General features: G+C 43.3%; 1 protein-coding gene across 1 annotated transcript; it reads right to left on the bottom strand.

Moving 5' to 3' along the window:
• Nucleotides 1-19,696: 19,696 nt before the first annotated feature.
• LOC136548843 (UDP-glucose 4-epimerase 3-like) lies at nt 19,697-24,339 on the bottom strand. The gene is made up of 9 exons (XM_066540223.1): nt 24,238-24,339; nt 21,240-21,530; nt 21,043-21,092; nt 20,772-20,907; nt 20,591-20,692; nt 20,315-20,396; nt 20,133-20,215; nt 19,960-20,051; nt 19,697-19,866 (listed from the first exon to the last, which is right to left on the bottom strand). The coding sequence occupies exons 1-9, from the start codon at nt 24,337-24,339 to the stop codon at nt 19,776-19,778; spliced, it is 1,029 nt and encodes a 342-aa protein (XP_066396320.1). The 3' UTR covers nt 19,697-19,775.
• Nucleotides 24,340-24,789: the final 450 nt, after the last annotated feature.

Below are 24,789 nucleotides of genomic sequence, written 5' to 3'. Positions count from 1 at the left end.
GTTTATTTCTTGAATTAGTGAAGATGATATCTTGGATTTGGATAGGCACACCCTTAACATTAAGCCTTTGGATCATCTTCTCTATCTTGTTGATAAGTTTGATTGATTCTTCATCAAGGTTGGAGGTGGAGGAGAAAGATTGATCATCATCACTTGAATCATCATCATCATCCTCATCTTCTTCTTCATCTTCACTTGAGGAGCTTGAGCTTGAGCTTGTATCAACTTGTTTACCATTTATCTTTTTTTTCTCGCTATATGCGAGAGCTTTGCCTTTGCTTGATGAAGAGGCTTCTTCTTGACCCATCTTGTGTGACATTTTAAATGTCACTATCTTGCCAATAACTATGGTTGTGGTCATTGTGCTCAAGTTCTCCATGTTGTGAAGGATAGTGATGATGCTTGCATATTTCTTTTGTGGTAGCATGGAGATGATCTTCCTCACGATGTCCGCATCATCTAGCTTTGTTAGTCCTATTGAATAGAGCTTATTGATAATTAGATTCAAACGAGAATACATATCACGAACAAGCTCATCATCATTCATTGTAAAGAAATCATAATTTTGTTTAGCTAGACAATATTTTTGCTCACGGACATTAGATGTACCGTTATGGAGCTCTTGAAGTTTTAACCAAATTTCATGTGCCGTACTTAAAGTGAACACTTGGTTAAACACATCCATGCTAAAAGATTCAAACAAGCAATTCTTAGCTCTAGTATTGAAATGTATTTCCTTTTCTTCATACTTTGTGGGTTTATCAGGATTTTTAATGGGTTTTATCTCGTCATGAGTGACTCTCCAAACTCCCAAATCAACCGCCTCAAGGTAGCAAGCCATTCTAACTTTATAATAAGGGGAGTTAGTGCCATCAAACTGTGGAGGCCTAGAGGTATCCATCACAATCACTCTAAATAGCATCGGCTCAACGGCGGTTAAGCCAAAGGTCTAAATTGAGCCAACCAGCTCTGATACCACTTATAGGGAACCGTGACGCCTAAGAGGGGGGGTGAATTAGGCAACTTAAAATTCTAATTTTAAACTATGGCCTCCTTTTCTAACCCTAGCAAAACATATGCAATAGATAAATTATCTAAATGTGCAACTACGATTTTGCTAGTGTGTTGTTATCTTTACCGCAAAAGGAGTAGTACAATCAATGTAAATGTAGAAGCTAAAGAGCAAGGTAGAGATATGTAAACTCCCATCGATGACTCTAGTATTTTTAATGAGGTATCGAGAAGCACGCAAGCTTCCCCCTAGTCCTCGTTGGAGCCCCTCGCAAGAAATCCCTCGCAAGGGCCAAGCTCCCGGTCGGATAACTACGTGGATAGCCTCGGGTCTTTCCCACGCGCAAGTGGGTCTCCGACATGCATTTCGATAAGCCTCTCCCGAATGCTCCCCGCCGTCTTCACTATCAAGCTTCCCGTCAAAACGCCACGGCCTTATTCCCTCCGGTACACGGTGGCAGCCACACCACAACCACGGTTGGTGTGATCTCGCAATACTACAAGCCCCTTCGATGTACAACAATGGTGCGCGCAAGCACCGAGTGGTAAGAGATGTGCAAACCTCACTAAACACTAGGCCTAAACCTAGAGCAAACGCATAAACGGTGGTCTAATCAACCTAAGAACTTTGCAAAGCACCTACGCTAATCACCTAATGAATCACTAAGCACCACGGTTTGTCCTTCATCAAGCTTCTTTACTCCTTTGACGGTGTTATCTTAATGAAGTTGGGCTTGCTTTGCCATGCCTTTTACTTGAATCGAGTCATTGGTGAGGCAAGCTACTTCTTGCTTGAGTTGCTCATTTTCCTTTGCAACCTCTTGTGTGCATGTATCTACAATAACTTTCTCAACACAAACTTGGTTGCAAAAGAATGAGCCTAAACATAAATCATTACAAGAAGTAGAGGCATCCTTTTTAGACATGTTAAAGATAGAACTTTTCTTTTTAGATGCCTTGGTGAAGGTTGTACTAATGGCTTTAAGATTAGCAACTTTATTAGTTAGCTTATCACAATGTTTGCATATGGTTTCCCTTTTAGCAAGCAAACTTTTATAAGCATCTTGTGAGCTAGCTAACTTTTCTTTTAATTTTTCATTTTTCTTTACAAGTTGCTCATCATTAATTGTGCATGCATTGGTTGTTGCATTAGCCTCAAGTTTCTCAATTTTTGTAGATAGTTCAATATTAAGATTAGCGAATGTCTCATATTGTTCAAGCAAAATTTTATATGCTTCATATAAACTATCTAGCTTTTTTTATTTTTCGAGCTCCTTTTGTTGACTAGTGCAAACTTTAGCATAATTAAGATTTTGTTGCACAATTTCATCATAAGAAGGCAATTCATCATCACTATCACTCTCATTGGAGGATGAGCTTTCATTACCTCATGCCATAAGGCACACATGAGAAGAGCTTAATGATGAGAGCTTGCGGCCTTGCCGCTTTGTGATGGTGTTCTTCTTCACTTAAAGAATCATCCCATGACCTTATTGATGTGAGGGCTTAATTCTTGCACGCCTTCTTCTTTGTATTAGGTGTGGGCTTGTTTAGACAAACTTCCACAAAGTGCCCCAACTCACCGCATCCATAGCATCCTCTCTTTCTTTGTTCATTTCTTTGATTAGTGAAGATGATATCTTGGATTTGGATGGGCACACCCGTAACATTGAGCCTTTGGATCATCTTCTCTATATTGTTGATAAGTTTGATTGATTCTTCATCAAGGTCGGAGGTGGAGGAGGAAGATTGATCATCATCACTTGAATCATCATCATCATCATCCTCATCTTCTTCTTCATCTTCACTTGAGGAGCTTGAGCTTGAGCTTGTATCAACTTGCTTGCCCTTTATCTTTTTTCTCGCTATATGTGAGAGCTTTGCCTTTGCTTGATGAAGAGGCTTCTTCTTGACCCATCTTGTGTGACATTTTAAATGCCACTATCTTGCCAATGACTATGATTGGGGTCATTGTGCTCAAGTTCTCCATGTTGTGAAGGATGGTGATGATGCTTGCATATTTCTTTTGTGGTAGCACGGAGATGATCTTCCTCACGATGTCCGCATCATCTAGCTTTGTTAGTCCTATTGAATGGAGCTCATTGATAATTAGATTCAAACGAGAATACATATCACGAACAAGCTCATCATCATTTATTATAAAGAAATCATAATTTTGTTTAGCTAGACAATATTTTTGCTCATGGATATTAGATGTACCGTCATGGAGCTCTTGAAGTTTTAACCAAATTTCATGTGCCGTACTTAAAGTGAACACTTGGTTAAACACATCCATGCTAAAAGATTCAAATAAGCAATTCTTAGATCTAGCATTGAAATGTATTTCCTTTTCTTCACACTTTGTGGGTTCATCGGGATTCTTAATGTGTTTTATCCCGTCATGAGTGACTCTCCAAACTCTCAAATCAACCGCCTCAATGTAGCAAGCCATTCTAACTTTATAATAAGGGGAGTTAGTGCCGTCAAACTGTGGAGGCCTAGAGGTATCCATCACAATCACTCTAAATAGTGTCGGCTCAACGACGGTTAAGCCAAAGGTTCAAATTGAGCCAACCAGCTCTGATACCACTTGTAGGGAACCATGATGCCTAAGAGGAGGGTGAATTAGGCAACTTAAAATTCTAATTTTAAACTATGGCCTCCTTTTCTAATCCTAGCAAAACATATGCACTAGATAAACTATCTAAATGTGAAACTACGATTTTACTAGTGTGTTGTTATCTCTACCGCAAAAGGAGTAGTACAATCATTGTACATGTAGAAGCTAAAGAGCAAGGTAGAGATATGTAAACTCCCGTCGACGACTCTGGTATTTTTACCGAGGTATCAAGAAGCGTACAAGCTTCTCCCTACTCCTCGTTGGAGCCTCTCGCATGGGCTAAGCTTTCGGTCGTGTAACTCCGTGGATAGCCTCGGGCCTTCCCCATACGCAAGTGGGTCTCTGACGTGCCTTTTGGCAAGCCTCTCCCGGATGCTCCCCGCCATCTTCACTATCATGCTTTCCGCCAAAACGCCGCGGGCTTTGTTCTCTCCGGTACACGGTGGCAGCCACACCATAACCGCGGTTGGTGTGATCTCGCAAGACTACAAGCCCCTCCGATGTACAACAATGGTGCGCGCAAGCACCGAGTGGTAAGAGGTGTGCAAACCTCACTAAACACTAGGCCTAAACCTAGAGCAAGCGCATAAGCGGTGGTCTAATCAACCTAAGCACTTCGCAAAGCACCTACGCTAATCACCTAATGAATCACTAAGCACTATGCAAGTGGAGATCACTAAAATGGTGTATCAACACCCTTGGTATGTTTTTTCAGCTCCACCCTTCTCATTTGACCAGTTAGGGGTTGTATTTATAAGCCCCACTGAGAAAGTAGCCGTTGGGGATGGAATCCTGCTTTTCTGCTACTGACCGGACGCTCAGGTCGTCCTGATCGGACGCATCCGATCGTTCCGACCGTTAGAGCCACGATCAACTGATCAAACGCTGCAGCGTCCGGTCACATGCCACCGGACGTGTCCGGTCACAATTTCGCCGCTCTAGAATCTTTTTGTACTCGATTGGACCCTGTTGTCCTGCGTCCGATCAATTTTGATGTTCAGCATTCGGTTGCTGCTGTTGCCGAGCCTCTTGATCGAAGCATCTGGTCACTGTGCTATTAGCGTCCGGTCCAGCGTCTGGTCACCTCTTTGAGCTCATTTCTTCATGATCTTGCATCCGGCTTGGTTCCTATCTTCATGCTTGGACTTTGCTTGATATCTTAGATCTTCTCTTGTGCTTCTAAGGTCTTGCTTGTGGCATTGATCATCGGATCATCATGTCGCCTTCGTCCAAATCACATCTTGCACCCTATTGAACTACAAAACAATCACTTGCAAATTCATTAGTCCAATTTGGTTGTGTTGGTCATCAAACACCAAAATGCAAAGTAAATAGGCCAAGGGTCCATTTTCCTTATAATCTCCTCTTTTTTGGTGATTGATGACAACACGACCAAAACAAGCAAATAATAAAAATTTGGAATTTAAAAACTATCTACTTGCTAGGATGCAATGCAAGGGGCAAGGTTATATAATGCTAAAAGATGCTACTTGTAAGACTAAAAGATACTACATAAAAACTTATCTTGCCCTTGCAAATATCCCTATATGGCATTATCGATTTAAGCATTGCTTCCTACAAACTCTTCCTATTACATAGGCTAATCCATCATCCACTATCCTCCCTTTCTCGGACCATTACTACTTGTAGACCATCATCACTTGTAAATTATTATGATCTAGTTTTTGGTCCTACCAATTAATGCTTGCTTTTGGTCCTCTAAATTCTCCCCCTTTGGAATCAAACACCGAAAAGAAAGACATTAGAAGCACAAGGGAGGGTCAAACTTTGTGATCCTTTGTATGTAGAGTGGAATAGGTCACAAAATTTGACTCTCACATTATATAGACTAAGCTCCCCCTAAATATATGCATACATATGGTAGAAAGCAAAGCATATGCATAAATGGCAAAAAAATTTACTCAAGGGAATTTAATCTATATAATGCATGTAGAAAGCATATAAATATTAAAATGAAATCAACATGATGATATTATTTTAGAAATACCACATGTGGAAATCAATTTGATTTCTACCACTTGCAATTGGTGGTGGATGTTTGAAGTATGATGCTTAACTTCAGGGACTCCATTTTCCTTGCAATGAGACTACCACACACATGATAAACATGAAAAGATGTTAGTCTCAAAGCATCCAACTTATAGAGTAACCTCTCTCTAAATTTGTACAAACAAGTATGGAATACTTGTAGGAAACATGCACATTAATTTTAGAATAAAAAATACCACTTGAAAGATGACATCACATGAATGTGAGTCATTTTCGAAGGCGATATTCAGAAGAAATTATCTACAATTTGGACTTTGGCACATATTAGATGAACAATCGAAAGACAAGCTATGTGTCGTGCTTCTAGACAATTTTAAACCATGTAGGTTTGCTCTGAGGGTAAAGAATGAAACCGAGCAAGCCTACCATAAGATATACCTAGTGTATGCAAGACAAAGGATATAAGCATGCAAATGCAAACATAGGCATGAAAAGTAGCTAGATACTTAATGATGCCACTAGTAGAAAATTAAATATAGTAACATTTGAAGAAAATTGAATCTAGTTACCTAACATGGGAAGGGGAATTTGGGTCCATAGTATTCACCAACCCACTTGGCAATGATTTTGTCCATCATGATGCACCTTATGAAATACATCCATACTTTGTCAAGTCTCCAAATTCCTCAAAGTCCATCGGACTTCTCACTTCCCTTTTGGGATCCAAACCTTCTTGGTGCTCTTCATGTTGGAAATGATTTCCTTTGGCACCCAAAAGCGTTTGACCCCATTGTTGGCTTGCTTGTTCACCTTGATGCCCACCACCTTGTCATTTTTCTTCTTCAAGAGAGATAAGGTGTGGAGGCCTTTTTGTCCACCTTGTTGGTGTAGGTGTTGGAGAGCTTGCTTGTTTGCTTTTTTGCTTTCTTCTTTGCTCCTCCCCCATTCTTCACCTTGCACTCATAGGACTTATGACCATCCTTGTGGCATATGTAGCAAACCACGGTTTGTTCTTCATCAAGTTTCTTCACTCCCTTGATGGTGTTATCTTGATGAAGTTGAGCTTGCTTTGCCTTGCCTTTTACTTGAGTCAAGTCCTTGGTGAGGCGAGCTACTTCTTGCTTGAGTTGCTCATTCTCCTTTGCAACCTCTTGTGTGCATGTATCTACAACTACTTTCTCAACACAAACTTGATTGCATAAAGATGAGTCTAAATATAAATCATTACAAGAAGTACAGGCATCCTTTTTAGACATCTTAAAGATAGAACTTTTCTTTTTTGATGCCTTGGTGGGCTTGTACTAACGGCTTCAATATTAGCAACTTTATTAGTTAGCTCATCACAATGTTTGCACATGGTTTCTCTTTTAGCAAGCAAACTTTTATAAGCATCTTGTGAGCTAGCTATTTTTCTTTTAATTTTTTTTCTTTACAAGTTGCTCACCATTAATTGTGCATGCATTGGTTGTTGCATTAGCCTCAAGTTTCTCAATTTTTGTAGATAGTTCAATATTAAGATTAGCAAATATCTCATATTGTTGAAGCAAAGTTTTATATGCTTCTTGTGAACTATCTAGCTTTTCTTTTAATTTTTCGAGCTTCTTTTGTTGACTAGTGTAAACTTTAGCATAATTAAGATTTTGTTGCACAATTTCATCATAAGAAGGCATTTCATCATCACTATCACTCTCACTGGAGGATGAGCTTTCGTTACCCTCATGCCATAAGGCACACATGAGAAGAGCTTGATGATGAGAGCTTGCGGCCTCGCCTCTTTGTGATGGTGTTCTTCTTCACTTGAATAATCATCCCATGACCTTATTGATGTGAGGGCTTAGTTCTTGCATGCCTTCTTCTTTGTCTTGGATGTGGGCTTATTTAGACAAACTTCCACAAAGTGCCCCAACTCACCATATCCATAGCATCCTCTCTTTCTTTGCTCATTTCTTTGATTAGTGAAGATGATATCTTGGATTTGGATGGACACACCCTTAACATTAAGCCTTTGGATCATCTTCTCTACCTTGTTGATAAGTTTGATTCTTCATCAAGGTCAGAGGTGGAGGAGGAAGATTGATCATCATCACTTGAATCATCATCATCATCATCATCATCCTCATCTTCTTCTTCATCTTCACTTGAGGAGCTTGAGCTTGAGCTTGTATCAACTTGCTTGCCCTTTATCTTTTTTTTTCTCACTATATGCGAGAGCTTTGCATTTGCTTGATGAAGAGGCTTCTTCTTAACCCATCTTGTGTGACATTTTAAATGCCACTATCTTGCCAATGACTATGGTTGGGGTCATTGTGCTCAAGTTCTGCATGTTGTGAAGGATGGTGATGATGCTTGTATATTTCTTTTGTGGTAGCACGGAGATGATCTTCCTCATGATGTCCGCATCATCTAGCTTTGTTAGTCCTATTGAATGGAGCTCATTGATAATGAGATTCAAACGAGAATACATATCACGAACAAGCTCATCATCATTCATTGTAAAGAAATCATAATTTTGTTTAGCTAGACAATATTTTTGCTCATGGACATTAGATGTGCCGTCATGGAGCTCTTGAAGTTTTAACCAAATTTCATGTGCCATACTTAAAGTGAACACTTGGTTAAACACATCCATGCTAAAAGATTCAAACAAGCAATTCTTAGCTCTAGCATTGAAATGTATTTCCTTTTCTTCACACTTTGTGGGTTTATCGGGATTCTTAATGGGTTTTATCTCGTCATGAGTGACTCTCTAAACTCTCAAATCAACCGCCTCAAGGTAGCAAGCCATTCTAACTTTATAATAAGGAGAGTTAGTGCCGTCAAACTGTGGAGGCCTAGAGGTATCCATCCCAATCACTCTAAATAGCGTCGGCTCAACGGCGGTTAAGCCAAAGATCCAAATTGAGCCAACCGGCTCTGATACCACTTGTAGGTAACCGTGATGCCTAAGAGGGGGGTGAATTAGGCAACTTAAAATTCTAATTTTAAACTATGGCCTCATTTTCTAACCCTAGCAAAACCTATGCAATAGATAAACTATCTAAATATGCAACTACGGTTTTGCTAGTGTGTTGTTATCCCTACCATAAAAGGAGTAGTACAATCAATGTAAATGCGGAAGCTAAAGAGCAAGGTAGAGATATGCAAACTCCCGTTGATGACTCTAGTATTTTTATCAAGGTATCGAGAAGCACGCAAGCTTCCCTCTAGTCCTCGTCGGAGCCCCTCGCAAGGAATCCCTCACAAGGGCCAAGCTCCCAGTCGGGTAACTCCGTGGAAAGTCTCGGGCCTTCCCCATGTGCAAGTGGGTCTTCGACGTGCCTTTTGGCAATCCTCTCCTGGATGCTCCCTGTCGTCTTCACTATCAAGCTTCCGGCCGAAACGCCATGGGCCTTATTCTCTCTGGTACACGGTGGCGGCCACACCACAACCATGGTTGGTGTGATATCGCAAGACTACAAGCTCCTCCGATGTACAATAATGGTGCGTGCAAGCGTTGAGTGGTAAGAGGTGTGCAAACCTCACTAAACACTAGGTCTAAACCTAGAGCAAATACATAAGCGGTGGTCTAATCAACCTAAGCACTTCACAAAGCACCTACGCTAATCACTTAATGAATCAATAAGCACTATGCAAGTGGAGATCACTAAAATGGTGTATTTACACCCTTGGTATGTTTCCTTAGCTCCACCCTTCTCATTTGGTCGGTTAGGGATTGTATTTATAAGCCTCACTGAGAAAGTAGCCGTTGGGGATGGAATCCTATTTTTTGCTGCTGACTGGATGCTCAGGTCGTCCTGATCGGATGTGTCCAGTCGTCCCAACCGTTAGAGCCACGATCAACTGATCGAATGCTGCCAGCGTCTGGTCACATACCACCGAACGTGTCCGGTCGTAATTTTGTCGCTCTGGAACCTCTCTGTACTCGATTAGACGCTGCTATCCTATGTTCGGTTGATTTTGCTGTTCAACATCCGATCGTTGTTGCCGCCGAGCCTCTTGATCAGAGCATCCGATCACTGTGCTACTAGCGTCCGATCCAGCGTCCGGTCACCTCTGTGAGCTCGTTTCTTCGTGATTTTGCGTCTGGCTTGGTTCTTATCTTCGTGCTTAGACTTTGCTTGATATCTTAGATCTTCTCTTATGCTTCTAAGGTCTTGCTTATGGTATTGATCATTGGATCATCACGTCACCTTCGTCCAAGTCACTTCTTGCACCCTATTGAACTACAAAACAATCACTTGCAAATTTATAAGTCCAATTTGGTTGTGTTGGTCATCAAACACCAAAATCCAAAGTAAATGGGCCAAGGGTCCATTTTCCTTACACCTGTGACCTCGTCGTGACCGCAACTGTTTCCTATTGGTGGCGATTGCTATAGTCATCTACGATGTTGATGGTTTGGGCTTGGGTGCGGTGGTTGTCGGGCAAAAGCCCCGCTAGGCCATTAGCTTTGATCACCAATAGTACCGTCTTTGGTGGCAAGCCCCACATTAGAGGCATTGTTGTGAGACCCCTTTTATCCTTTAGGAGTTTGGTTGAAAAACGTTAGTTCTCTAGCCAGCGTTGATGACATTTGTGGACATCATTTCCCTCTTTGGAGGCATCGCTGTGGAAAACCTACTACTACTCCTAGTTTGCATTTGCCTGTTCTTTGTGGCATACAAAGTGGTGTTTAAGGCCGATGCTTCTGAGGATATGTTGTTTTGCGTTTCTCTGTGGTGGTGGTTTTGTTGTTGCCTCCTTCGTGAGAGTGTTGTCTTTGTTTTGCTTTTATCATTGTAAAATGTTTCTTCTCTATTAATATATGATCGACATGATCTTGTCGTTGGCTCTTAAAAAAACTAGTTAGTCAACCCCTGTCTAATTTGGGCTAATTTTATCATAAGCTAGTGACTAGCCCTAACTAATTCAAACAAGTCCTCCAGTTGTACCAACTATCTTAAGTTTGACTAATTTTATAAAAACTATAACAAAAATAGGTACACTAATGAAATATAATCCATGACGTATCTACTAATTTGACGTCATAAATATTTCCCGCTATTGTCTCTAAACTTTATCAAACCTAAGACCGTTTTGTTTAAACAACCTTAAAAGTTGATTTATTTTAGAACAGACGACTAACCTCCATTTCACAATACTTAGCGATTTTCACTTAGTTTATTTTTTGCCATTCATATTTGTAAATATCCATGCAAACATGCTAAAAGTATATGACCTAACTAAAATACTGTTGATAACCAATCTAGTGATGCAATCCTCGGTTTACTTAGACTAAATATTTAAATAAATATTTCTGGTTAAAACATGAACAATAAAAATCAAAGTTGGTATTTGAAATGGAGGTTGGTATTTCAAAGAAAAAAATATCAAGAGCAGTCGATGAAGTTGTATTTAGAATCCACGAAAAACTATAACTTAAATGTAGGAGTAGTTGGCGTTTCACATACCTTGGTAAACCAAGAAGAGTTCTTAGTATTTTTAGGAATAAAAACTTAGTGAAAAAAAGTTCATTCATTAATTGTGTCTTTACATGAAAGTACATGACACACCGGTCCTATTTAGATTTAAACTATTTTTATTACATTATTATTAGTCAGAGTTTCACTTAGACATGTTTATGCCATGACAATGCTTTTTAATAAGATGAGTTTTATGTAGATGAAATTCAATTGGTATAGTTTCCAACTCTAGATGAGGCATGTAAATGTCATGGTCATGTCATGAAATAATAGAATGAAATTGTGTATTGAGGTATTTTGTTCTGTTCATTCTTCATGTACCAGTAGACAAGTAAGTGTGACACGCATGTGTCTATCCAAATAAAATCATCTATAAGGGAGAAACTACAATAATTTTTTGAGACATAACAATGCACAAGGGACACACACATATCCAAGAAACAAATTTGTATATAGAAACTAACAATAAATTATCTCGAGGAATGAGCTTATTATTGTAATAATTAATTATATTTAAAAAAACATATATGACGTAGAGCATATGTTGAACATGTCGCAGTGAATACAAGCATAAAGGCAGTATGCACTAACAACATCTAAATCACGTATTCCAGCGCAAAGTATAGAGTAAAAGGGTTGGAAATAAGGTGTATGGAACATGACAATGTCTTGAACTTAAATATAAAGTACAATATTCGTGCTTTACCTAGATAAGTGAAGTGCTGCAGGAAATTTCTTACACTTGGAACTCTATGTTAGAATCGTTGGTGTGTACCTCTCTGCGTAACCATGGATTCGGTAAGCCTCCTCGCCTTTCTCTGTTACGACGTAGCAACAGCATAGATGCCGGTGCCGCGGCGTAGTAGGCGTCCAGTGTAGAGACAGCTCCGGCTTGGTGTAGTCCTCGTGGATGCCGGTGCTCGGCGCGGCTGGTGAGGAGACGAGGTGGCGATCCAGTGGTGTTCCCGTGGCCTGCAGAGGCGACGGCAGTGGTGGGGCATCCCGTCGCTGGCAGCACGCTTTAGATCGATTTAGGTTTACTGTAGGTGGGATGGCGGCTCCTCCGTTGAACCTCGTAGTGCGAGCCGTGATCCCCACCTCTCTTTATATATGTGTTATGCGACAGGGGCCCACCAACCATATTAGGGTTGGGCTCCCCCGATCAGGGAGCAGAGACAAGGGCCCAATAGGCCATTGGGCCTATTGGTGGAGATCAACTAACATTCTCCCCCTTGATCTCACTACCATCTTTCAATTTTATTTACTTTTGTTCATTCCATTACAGATTAGTGCATAGAGCATGTCTCATCGTCACAGTTCATTGCCGATAGACTTAACAGCTACAACACACTACTCTGTTCTGAAATAGATACTTATCCTTGGGCCTTCTTTTGTCTAGGAATTTTAGGCTTTCCCTTAAACCTATGCTAGCTACATGTTCTCTGAACACCATGTTCTCTGAACACCATATTCTCTGAGCACGTTGGGTGGCAAGCCTTTTGTAAGCGGATTCGCAAGCATCTTTTCTGTACTTATATGCTCAAGACTTATGACTTGATCTCGGACTTTATCTATCATAACATAATACTCTATATCAATGTGTTTGGCAGTACTACTTGACTTATGTTGTGAGCATACTGTACTGCTAGATTATAATCATAGTATAACTTAAGTGGTCTATAGATGTCGTCAACCACCTTCAAATCGGGTATGAACTTCTTTATTCAGTTCACCTGCCCATTGCCTCATAACACGTTATAAACTGTCATACATTGTGGACGATGTAATAATGGTTTGCCTTGAGCTTTTCCATGAAATAGCTCCCCTTGCGAGAGTGAATACATATCCAGACGTGGATTTTCTATCATCTCCTGTATAATCAGAATCTAAATATTCCACTATATGGAGTGAATCAAATCTTCTATACGTCATCATGAGGCCTTTCATTCCTTGCAAATAATACAAGACTTTCTTTACCAATTTTCATTGTTCTGTTCTAGAATTGCTCTAGAATCTGCCAAGTAACCCGGTAACAAATGCCAAGTCAGGGCGCGTACATACTTGAGCATGTTGCAAGCTTCTGACAGCTGAAGCATATGGAACCACTTTCATTTGATTGAGCTCATATTGGTTCCTGGGGCATTGAAAATCCCCATATATGTCGCCCTTGACTATAGGAGCAGGTGAGGGACTACATTTGTGTATACTGAATTTCTTTAAGATTCTTTCTATGTATGCCTTTTATGACAGTCCTAATACCCCTTTTCTTCTATCTCGGTGAATCTCGATCCCTAGAACGAATGAGACTTCACCAAGATCTTTCATATCAAGTTTTGAGGACAAAACTTCTTTGTCTCCTATAGTAGACTAACATCGCTACTAGTAAGTAAGATATCATCCACATACAGGACAAGGAAGATAAACTTCCCATTCTTAAACTTTGTATAGACACAATTGTCCTCTACATTCTCTTTAAACCAAAAATTCTTTATTTGCTGATCAAACTTCAAGTACCACTGTCTTGAAGCTTGTTTTAATCCATAAATGGATTTCTTTAGGCGGCATCCCATTCATTCTTTTCCTTCCATGACAAAACTTTTCGGTTATGCCATGTAAACATTTTTCTCCAAGTCCCCGTTGAGGAATGCCGTCTTTACATCCATCTGATGTAATTCTAAATCGTAATGTGCCACTATTGCTATTATGATTCTGAAGGAAACTTTACATGAGACTAGAGAAAGGTCTCATTGTAATCAATCACTTCTCTTTGCATAAAGCCTTTTGCCACAAATCACGTTTTATATCTTTCTATATTCCCTTGAGAGTCAAGTTTTATCTTGTAGACCCATTTACAGCCTACTGTTTTGGCTCCTTTAGGAATTATATCTAAATCCCAAACTTTATTGACAATCATTGATTTCATTTCATCTTCCATGGCCTTAAGCCACTTTGATGAATGATCACTACTCATGGCTTCTTCAAACGAGGTGGGATCATCCTCCATTTGAAATTCCTTAGTGTTGTACACTTCATAATCAGCATGAATAGCTGATTTTCTAACTCTTTGAGACCTTCTACGCGCCTTCACATTTGGCATATCTTCTGTTTGAGGCTGCTGTTACTCCCCCTCATGTGTGGCAATAGGTTCTATAGGATCCTGAAGAACAGGTTCCTCATCGTCATTCATTGTTGTCACAGGTGTGATAACAACAGATGCTGACACTACAGTATCTAGCACTGTCGGTGTAGCAACAGCCGGTAGTGAGAAAAATGGCTTATGAATCATTGGAGTGGGCGCATACACCCGCTTCACTTTAAGGTCAATTTCTCAAGCTACCATGCTCCCCCTCATCAATTCGTCCTCTAGGAAGACAGCGTGTCTCATTTCCACAAACTTTGTATGTCTCTCTAGACAGTAGAAAACAAAAACCTTTTGACTTTTCTAGGTAGCCAATGAAATGGCAACTTATTGTTTTGGGATCTAGCTTCCCAATGTTTGGGTTAAATACTTTAGCCTCAGCAGAGCTCCCACACACACGCAAGTGGTTTAGTGAGGGTACTCTTTCTGTCTATAACTCATACGGTGTTTTGGGCATCAACTTACTTGGTTCTCTTTTGAGAATATGAATGACGGTTTTTAACGCCTCCATCCGTAGGCTCAACTATAAGATGGAGTAACTTATCATACTGCGCACCATATCTATCAGGGTACGATTGGTTCTTTTAGATACTCTATTCTGCTGAGGTTCGCCTGGTGTAGAATACTGGGCTACTATGCCATTCTTTTAGGGTATGCCGACCGTAGTACTCCCCCACAGTCAGACCTGACTATCTTAATATTTAATATCTTAAATTTATCCAATGCTCCTATTCTTTTTTTGATTGGATAAATATAGCCATAATTAGAGTAATCATTTGTGAATGTTATGAACGAATCATAACCATCCACACTCTTTACAGGAAAATGACCACAGATGTCTGTGTGAATAATCTATAAAATTTCTACGCTTTATTTGTCATCTTTCTTTACATACTTTCCTTTTATGCATTCTCTGCATTGTTCTAAATCTCTAAATCTGAGAGCTCTAATGGAGGAAAAATATCATTCTTAACTAGTCTTTCTATTCTCCCCCTCGAAATATGGCCTGAACGATAGTGCCATAATTTCGACGATGCATCTTGAGCTCTCTTATGCCATCATTTCTAGAGTAACTCTTTGTCACCAGCTGCTTTATCATCTAGGTAGCATATGTCTTTGAAGAGCTAGTGAACTGACTCTTTATTCTATCGAGGTATTCGGTGATCGTGTCACACTCTGGGATTGAGCCCATAATTGTAAGCTCAATCATATTCTTTATCACAGCCAAACATTTCATGTTGACAGTGACCCACTTCCTATGCTCAAAGTTATATGACATCTTTTGGGATTCAAAATCCCTTTCTTTAGTTGCCCAAATGGCATCATTCTCTTTTGTCTCCCTCACTAGTGCCAGTGGAACACGGTGAGATGACTACCCAGTCCACCTCAGCTAAGATGAAAACCAGGTCAAACTTTTTCTTAACATAGAAATAACACCATTTGCATGCCTTAATTCCAACGTTGGTCAAAATCAAAATATATAACTGTTCGTATACACTAATTCTACATCACCGTTGGGTAGAAATAGAATTAATATATAAATCATTAACTTTTACATCTGTTCTCATACACTAATTCTACATTACCGTTGGGCAGAAGTAAAATTAATGCATAAATCATTAAAATTATACAACTGTTCTCATATACTAATTCTACATCACCGTTTGGCAGAAATAGAATTAATGCATAAATCATTAAAAATTATGATATTATTATTAACAACGTTGGTTAGAAAATAACAACATCATAATCATGTCAAAACTCTTTTTCTCCAATTAAATACCACATTGGTTAAAAATAAATGGAGAATCAACAATTTCTTTAGCAGCGGAAAACGTATACTCAATTTATTGAATTTTACCCATAGGAAAAATCACTTTTCATATTCTCTTTAAGCCATTTATTCATTTTCCAGGAAATAAAATCTTTACTGGAAAATGAAAAAACAAAACTGATTCATTTTCTGCACTGTTCCTTCGGCCCAAAACCATTCGCACAGCGCGGCCTAGCGCGAAAATTTTGGCCCAGAAGCCACGCGCGCCCAGGCCACAACCTAGGTCTGGGCCGGCAAAATGGCCTCCCGCTCGTGCCCGCCTAGGCCTTTTCGCTGGCCCGATCGCGATCCGCCGTCGGATCGCATCCGACGGTCGTCCGTTCGTTTCGGCCGAATAAAAGCCTTCTCTGGCCGCGGTCCTCAAACCCTAGAGGCCATTCAGTTCTTTCCTTTCTCTCTCTTCGCTCTCTCTCTTCTCTCCTCACACAGCAGCGAGGCGAGCACAAACGAGAGCGACTCGAAGGCGGTGGAGCGGGCGATCCATGGCGCTGTCGTCGGCCCCCTCGCTGGCGCGCATGCTCCCCAACGGGTGAGCACGCCGCCGTCGAGCGACCTGGCCACGGCGCCCCCTTGGCCGAGCCCAGCGAGCAGCTGCCCCCTAGCTCGGCCCTTCTTCTCCCGTGTCGGCGAAGGGCCATCCCGATGCACGGCGGGGTTTGTTCCATCCCCTTTTCTCCCCTTTCTTCTCCGATTTGGATCTTGTTTCTCTTATCCGATCCGGTGATGGGGATTAGGGTTTGGACTGTTCTTCTTTTTTCTTTGGTTTTTGTTTCTTTTCTTCTCTGGTTCTCTTTTGGTGCTCGGATTGAACCGATTTTAATCTTCTTTCTTTTCTTTTCGGAGTTCATCCGAATGGGATCTAGGGTTAGGGTTTCATTTTCTTTTGATTTCTTTTTCTTTTCGGAGTTCATCCGAATCGGTTCTCTTTTTCTTCTCTGATCCGAACACGGATGTTCTTCTCTTATTTTCTTGCCGCGCGCCGGTGAGGACGGCGGTGCGGCATCTTTTCCCCCACGCGGTGGCGGTGGTGACCGGTAGACAGTGACGTCCGCCACCCCGGTCTTACTTCTCTTTTCTTTTACCCAGTTAGGGTTAGGGTTACACACTGGCAACCTAGCTCTGGTACCATTGTTAGAATCGTTGGTGTGTACCTCTGTGTGTAACCGTGGATTCGGTAAGCCTCCTCGCCTTTCTCTGTTGCGACGCAGCAGCAGCGTAGACGCCGGTGCCACGGCATAGTAGGCGTCCAGTGTAGAGACGGCTCCAGCTCGGTGTAGTCCTCGCGGACGCCGGTGCTCGGCATGGCTGGTGAGGAGACGAGGTGGCGATCCAGTGGTGTTCCCGTGGCCTACAGAGGCGACGACGGTGGTGGGGCATCCCGTCGCTGGCAGCATGCTTTAGATCGGTTAAGGTTTACTGTAGGTGGGATGGCGGCTGCTCCGTTGAACCTCGTAGTGCGAGCCGTGATCCCCACCTCTCTTTATATATGTGATGTGCGACAGGGGCCCACCAACCATATTAGGGTTGGGTTCCCCCGATCAGGGAGCAGAGACAAGGGCCCAATAGGCCGTTGGTGGAGATCAACTAACACTCTAAAATTGGTAATCGTCTGCATAATTAATGAAGTAGCACAAGGTCTAAATGTCCATGCTCTTGGCAATCTGAAAAAACAATTGTAAAAAAACTAACACACATCATCCTTCTGCATTGCGGTATCGTCCCCTTCCTTGTGGCTTGATGCATCGAACTCTATCATCATGGCGAACTTCGTCCACCTTACTGGTGATGTTTTCAAAGTTACATTTTTGTTTTTTGATAGTGTCATAGGCTATAGCACAACAAATTCGTTCATGTTCAAGTGCAGGAATGGTACAAGTAATAGTAAAAGAGGTATCACCATTGAAATACATGCACAATGATCACCTGAGGCCATGGACGTAGCCAGCGGTGGGGCTAGGGGGGCTTCAGCCCCCCCTACCCATCCCGAGCACGTGGAGTTTTCTTAAGTCCTCCCTTAAAATTTTATGCATACATGTATTAGGTAGGAGGGGCTAAGGTTAAGAGAAGATAAAAAAACCTCTATTCTTTTGTTCAGCCCCTCCTAAATTTTTTTCTGGCTTCGTCACTGCCTGAGGCTAGACATAGGTAGTGAACGATTGTCGATCTTTGATGGGTAAAGGCATTAAGTAGGAAGCAGATACTTAGTCTCGTGTCCGATTGTCTATCTTTGATGACGTGGCCTTGTTTATTTGCGCTGTTGCTATAGCTTTTTTGCACGAAAAGATTGTTTTTGAGAAGCAAAGTTTCAAAAGCTACGTGTTTATCTGAGAACAATCATGGTCTATTACCTTTTAATAACGGAATTATCAATAATATACGTTTTAATGTAGAAATACAATATAAAAACCTGTCAATTCCATAGACAAGTCAATTAGAAAATGACATTACCAAATCCAAAATCCAAAATCCCCAACCCACAAGGCCACAAGCAGTAGGGCCGGCTAGGGCCTAGCTGCCTGGGCCTGGGGGATGGCTAGTGGCCTGGCCGCCTGGGAGCTAGTCAGTAGGTGGCAGCAGAAGCGTCAAGCGTCAGTGGCTAGGCCGCTGGGTCGGGGACGTGCCATCGCGGGGCGGGCTGGCCAACATCCGTGGCAGCCGGCGCGAGCGCGTAGGGGCGGTGAGCGGCGAGCCTGGAAGGCGGAGCCGCGGAGGCAGGCAGCGCAGGCGCAGTTGAGCAGGGGCGGGGGCGAGGAGTTGAACAGAGGGGCAACAGCGTAGTTGAGCGAGTAGCGAGTAGCTGAGCCCCCTAACTGGCAGCCTAGCCTGGCTAGGGTGTTGGTCGACTGCTGGGCCTAGGCATCCCTTCCCCTCGTGGCCCATCAGCCCATGATACTGCCTCATCCCTTCCCCTTGCGGCCTCGCGTCATACTCCTGCGTAGCACACGCTTCCGCTCCGCCGCTGTCTTCCCTGTGTCAGGTGGCACGTGGCCTCGCCAGCTCCGACCTCCGTGGGATGGGGATAGGGTGTCCAGCCAAAGGGACCTAGGGCGGCCGCCCTAGCTCTCCCTAGGGGTGGATCCACCTATGGTCTATTAAGATCATAAACTGACCGATATCTAAAAATGCTTCTCATTTTATTATTATATTATTTTTTAAAATTCTCTAAATTTCCAGAACCAATTTAAATTGGTTTTCGTGTAGAAGCTTATACAGAACAGACACCCATAGACGCACTTGACACCACACATCACCATGTTCGCTTGATCGTATCAGCCATGCTTATCAGCCATGATATAGTGTTTTTCTCTCACAACAAAACAACATCAGCCAGCTTATAAACCATAAAAACGATCAAGCGAACAGGCGATTGTTTTGCATATATCCTCGGTAATTCGTTATCGTGCTGTCTTTTGTCCTAAGCAGTCAACTCTCAGACGTGGGAATGAGCAAACGGAAGTACCAAGAGGGTGGGGACACGATACGAGTCAGAGCGCAGCTTAACACACTCAAATCTTTGCACGTTCCAACCATCTGAAGTCACCCGGTAGCAGCCAATAACATCATCATCATCACAATTACGCGGGGAGATCGTATGAAGCTTTGTAGGCACATTTAGGTGGTCTCCTTTTTTTTTCACTGATAGGTTCCAGAGAACTACTATGGACAATTCATTACGGAGTTCATTCTGATGAACCTACTCTATTTTTCGGCACTACCGCAGTAGCCATACGGGTTCTTCTTGGCCCAGTTCCACTGGTCCCTGCACATCTCCTCAATTCCATACTGGGCTCTGCCGCAGAAATACCACATATCAGTTTGTAGCACTGATAAAGTGATAAGCTTTATGATGCAGATAAGAGGTGTTAGTGTTCATAGTCATTACCTCCATCCAAGCTCCCTTTCAGCCTTCTCAGTGGACGCGTAAACCTCCGTCGCGTCACCCGGTCTCCTGGGGCACAACTTGGTGGGAATCTCCTGCAGTTTTGCAGCCAGAGACGTCAGTTTCAGGTCCCTTTCTCCGGATCAGATCATAGGGACACGATGCGCGGATAAAACCTTGCCGGAGGCCTTCTTGAACGCCGCCACCATCTCCAGAACGGATGTGCCGCGCCCCGTGCCCAGATTGTAGGCCACACAACCTGCCCAGGGACACGATCGAGGTAGCATGGTCAAGTACAACTGGATGTGATTTGTGAACATGTGGATGTGGTGCCCAAAATGGTTCGCCGGCGTCGTACCGATATCAGGAGCGTCGAAGAGCTTGTTGAGCGCTGCGATACGCCCGTCGGCCAGATCGACGACGTGTATGTAATCCCTGATCTGCAACACCAATCAATCAATCGATCAAAAGAAATTGATACGGCCAGATACGAGCGAACATTTCAATGCCCAACCAAATGCTGCCGCGACAAACTGTCAATGTCAGTGAGTATCTGTGGCGATTTTGTAGGCAAATTAAACACAGGCCCCCGTTGGCTGGTCTGAAATCTGGCTGAAACAACACTGTTTACTACCTTGGTCCTGCCGTAGGGGTTGGCGGCCTGCAGCTTGGAGTCCTCGACGCATGGGATCACGTCCGGCCAGCCGTACACGGTGGCGGACGACGAGAACACCAACTGCACGCGCGCGCTCGCGGGGTCAGTCAGTGCCAGTCAGATCGTGGCGGCCAGGCAGGAGGCTATCCAGCAGTAGTACCTTCTTGCAGCCGTGCTCCTTCATGGCCTTGTAGAGGTTGATGGTGCCGACGAGGTTGTTCTCGTAGTACATCTCCGGGTGAGCGACGCTCTCCCCCACGGCCTTCAGCCCGGCGAAGTGGATGACGGCGTCGTACCTGGAAATGGAGGACAGCAGCGCATGTGTGGTGTGGGACTCACGTTGTTGTAGAGGTAGAAATCGAAGCGCTGAAAGGGCTTCATCAGAGGAGAGAGTCGTGAAGTTTCATGCATGGATCGATCTAGCACCGTACCTCCTGGCAGCGAACACCTTCTCCAAGTCCTCGGTGCACCTCAGGTCCCCCTGAAATCCACGCGACGGCCGACGGGCATGCAGCACGGTGAGCGATCGAGAGAGCAATTCTCAATCAGCGAGGCGCGCGCGGGGCAAACATACAAAGGCTCATGCGAAACAACAACCGCCCCGGCGGCGCGGTTTCGGTACACGTACGCGGATGAAGTCGAGGCGGGCGGAGAGCGCGGGGCCGGCGATGAGGCGGACGCGGTCGAGCGCCTCGGGGACGGAGTTGTGGAAGTTATCGACGACGGTGATGCCGTAGCCCTGCTCCAGGAGGCGCAGCACCGTGTGCGTGCCGATGAACCCGGCGCCACCCGTCACCAGCACGCTCCTCCTGCTCCCCGCCGATCGCCATGGGCCGACGCCGACCGATCTGTCGTCTCTGCGCTGCGCGCGCCCGTGTGGTGCGGGTTCTGTTGCACTGGCTGGCACCGGCGGCGCTCGCTAGCTGGGGGCTGGGGCCCGGCCCCCAGCGCGGGGCGTGGGGGAGATATAACCGGTCCGGTGCCGTTGGTGCGCGTGCCGTGCCGTGGCGAAAGAGGCCAGCGCTCACGAACGCCGAGGTGTAGCGGCGGATCAGATGATGACGGACAAACGGGTGGACTAGTGCCTAGTGGCCGCTGCGCGTTATGCCCTATGCTTGGGCCTGGCTGGCGTTGCGGTGCGCTGTGCTGTACCCTGTGGGTCGCGTTTTTTTTCCCCTTTCAACAAGGTCTGTGTGTTTTCGTTCGAAACGAAGCGAACCCGACGGCGGCCGCCACGCCTTGGCGTCCGTGACATTCGCCCGCGCCCGGTGACCGAAGGGTCGGATCGGTTCGGCGGCGAACCCTTCCCCGGCCGGTTCGTCAGGCTCCTCGTTGCCCCTGTCACCTCACCTCAACTCGCGTGCCTATCGGCATCGTCGTCTCGTCTCGTCTCATCCCAAATGATGCGGGGGATAAGCAAGAATCCGGCGGCGTAGGGGTGGAGTCAGAAACAATTTGCGAAAAAAAGGCTAAAGCCTTATTGATGCTGTAGTATTAACAAATGGTAGTATTAGAAATTACAGGTTTAGAATCCATTGACGTATAAAACCATCGTTATCGTTTAGAAAGAAGGCATTCGGCTTAATGAAATACGGGTAATCCCGTTCGCGAAAAAAAAGAAAGAAGGAATTCGGAGTGAAGTTTTTAAAACTCCATAAGATTATTTCACCGATACAATGGTATTCAAAACAATCATCCAAAACACTTCATCTCACTCTAAAACTAAAATATTAAACAAAACCATGTTATTCTTTTAGAACTCCAAAAGTACTTTGCATCAAAACATGTCCTTTTAGCTTCATATATATAATTTTTTTTTCTTGTGTACAAAAATGAATTCAAATTGTGATGTTGCTCACAATGAGTATGAAAAATAAGAAAAACAAACTCGGGCAGCACATGATAATGCATATTGTTCTTGGACTGACAAGCACACATTATTCTGAACCATCGCTTAGCTAATCTACCATAAAAAGTGCATTAACATGTCACAAACACACACGGCACAGAAGTTGTGTGTATCTTATAAAAAAAGAGGAAACTAGCCAACTTTTTCAATAAAAATAAAATAGGCACACAAGTTTGAGACATGGTTGAGTGCATGACAAGTACTCCCATTCAACCGGTTACAGTAGGTTGATTTCAAATTCGTACAGCTCACTTGAATTATTGTAGTTACCTAAACATGTTGTCTTTTATATAAAAAGTTAATTGTTATGTTCAGCTCTGTTCGGCTGGCTGATTTTCGGCTGCTGTTGCTGATTTATTGTGAGAAAAAAAAATATTGTTCCATGGCTGAAAAGTAGTGCTGATTTTGGCTGAAAAGCTCAAGCGATTAGGATCCAAGTCAATCATGCTTGTTTATGGAGATAAGAGTGCAACATGGTTTTCTTGTTGATGTACATTTTATCTAAGTTAAATACATGAACGGTCCCTAACTTGTTAAATGGTGCCACAAATCAACACACTTTGAAAATGTATTTCTGACACATTAAACTTGTCAAATGATATAGTTTTTTTTTTTATCTTATGATGTGGCATGTACGGGCACATTGCCCTTTCAAACCATTATAGACCTGAGCGGTCCCTAACTTGTCAAATGGTGCACGTAGATCCACACAATTTGAAAATGTATTTTTGAGACAGTAAACTTATCAAATGATATACATTTTACTAATCCAAGAGGGTCTTTTATCTGACATGACATGTATGGGCACGTTGCCCTTTCAAACCATTATAGACCTAGATTGCATCATTTAACGAATCTAGTATGCTGAAAATGCATTTTAAAAATTGTGGATCTAGTTGGTACCTTAAAAGGCTCATAAGCCGCCATGGGCGGCGTCAGGGATATGCCCCTGTATTCCATGGAATGCCCATGATTTTTGTGACAAACACAAATATATGTATACATGTATAATGATACAGCATGTTAGTTTGTTGAATGTTGCAAATATGTAGCCCATAAGCCCAGTAGAACAACTAGTTGCAGCAGTCCGCGAACTCAGAAAGGCAGAAACCATGGCGGAAGGGCGCTCGCATCGATCGAAAGAGCGGCGGCACGGCAGGTCGGCTCTCCCCCTCGGCCCTTCAGCCCTCGCCCGGTCGGCCCCTCGCCCATCTCTAGCAGTCGGGAACGCGGCAGCGCCTTGCGCCCGGCACTCCTCTGGTGGCGGCGGCGGCGGTCAGTGGTCTCTGCAGGCTCCCCCTCGGCTCCGGCGTCTAGGTGTCCGACCCTCCCCCTCGGCACCTCTCTCATCTGCGGCGTGAAGCAACAACACGACGAACACAAAAGACCCTAGATCCATTCTTGATTCTTCATAGTAAGGATTGAAGGTTTCCTTTTCTATTTTTTGTTGTTGCATTGTGTTCTTTTTTTGAAAGAAATGTTGCATTGTTTTTCTGGTAACGTAGATAAAGAACTTATACTTTGATTATTACCAGGGTGACACCAGGTTCACTTTGCCAGGTGCCTTGTTACCGGGGTAAAAAAATAATTTACCTCGCATATATTTTAAGAAAATTATATATATACTACTTGAGGTGTGCACCAGGATCAATTTTGTACTGGTTTTATCCCTTATTACTATTGCATATGCATCGGAAATTTTTTGTACTTGGAATACCCAGCCGTGAAATCCTGGCTCCGCCACTGGCGGGAGTGGCTCGTGCTGTGGCGCCGCCACCGTGGAGTAGGGGAAGCCCGCCGCGCTGGATGGTGCCGTCATGGGTTACCCTGTCGGGTGCTAGGCGATTCCGCATGCTACTAACATCTAGCGCGCTGTGTACAGAGGTGCTGTTCGCTTTGCTAAAAAGCGTTGAAAGTACTGTTTGTTGATTTATTATGAGAGAAAAATATTATTCGTTCGTTGAAATAGTACGGCATATAAGACAAGGCCATATTACAGACCAATATACTACTGGATCTAATGTCGGTTTCCGGGTTGCAATGCCTGTCTGATCTTGCAGTAGGATTTACGTTCTTCTGTGATCGGAAAATATATCTGATCAGTACTCGCTAGTATTCAGGGTCGTTTGGATCTTGTTCATGCATAGGGTGATTCAAAGAATCTAAGAAAGATTGTCAAATAATTTGCTGTGTTCTTTTTATTTTCTACTGTTCTTCATGTTGCCTAGTTCTTCTCACTTATTTTTTTATCTCTAGTTCTTCTCACTCA

Source organism: Miscanthus floridulus, chromosome 4, assembly GCF_019320115.1.
Source record: "Miscanthus floridulus cultivar M001 chromosome 4, ASM1932011v1, whole genome shotgun sequence".
Classification (NCBI taxonomy): domain Eukaryota; kingdom Viridiplantae; phylum Streptophyta; class Magnoliopsida; order Poales; family Poaceae; genus Miscanthus; species Miscanthus floridulus.
This window is presented reverse-complemented; position numbering and strand designations above follow the sequence as displayed.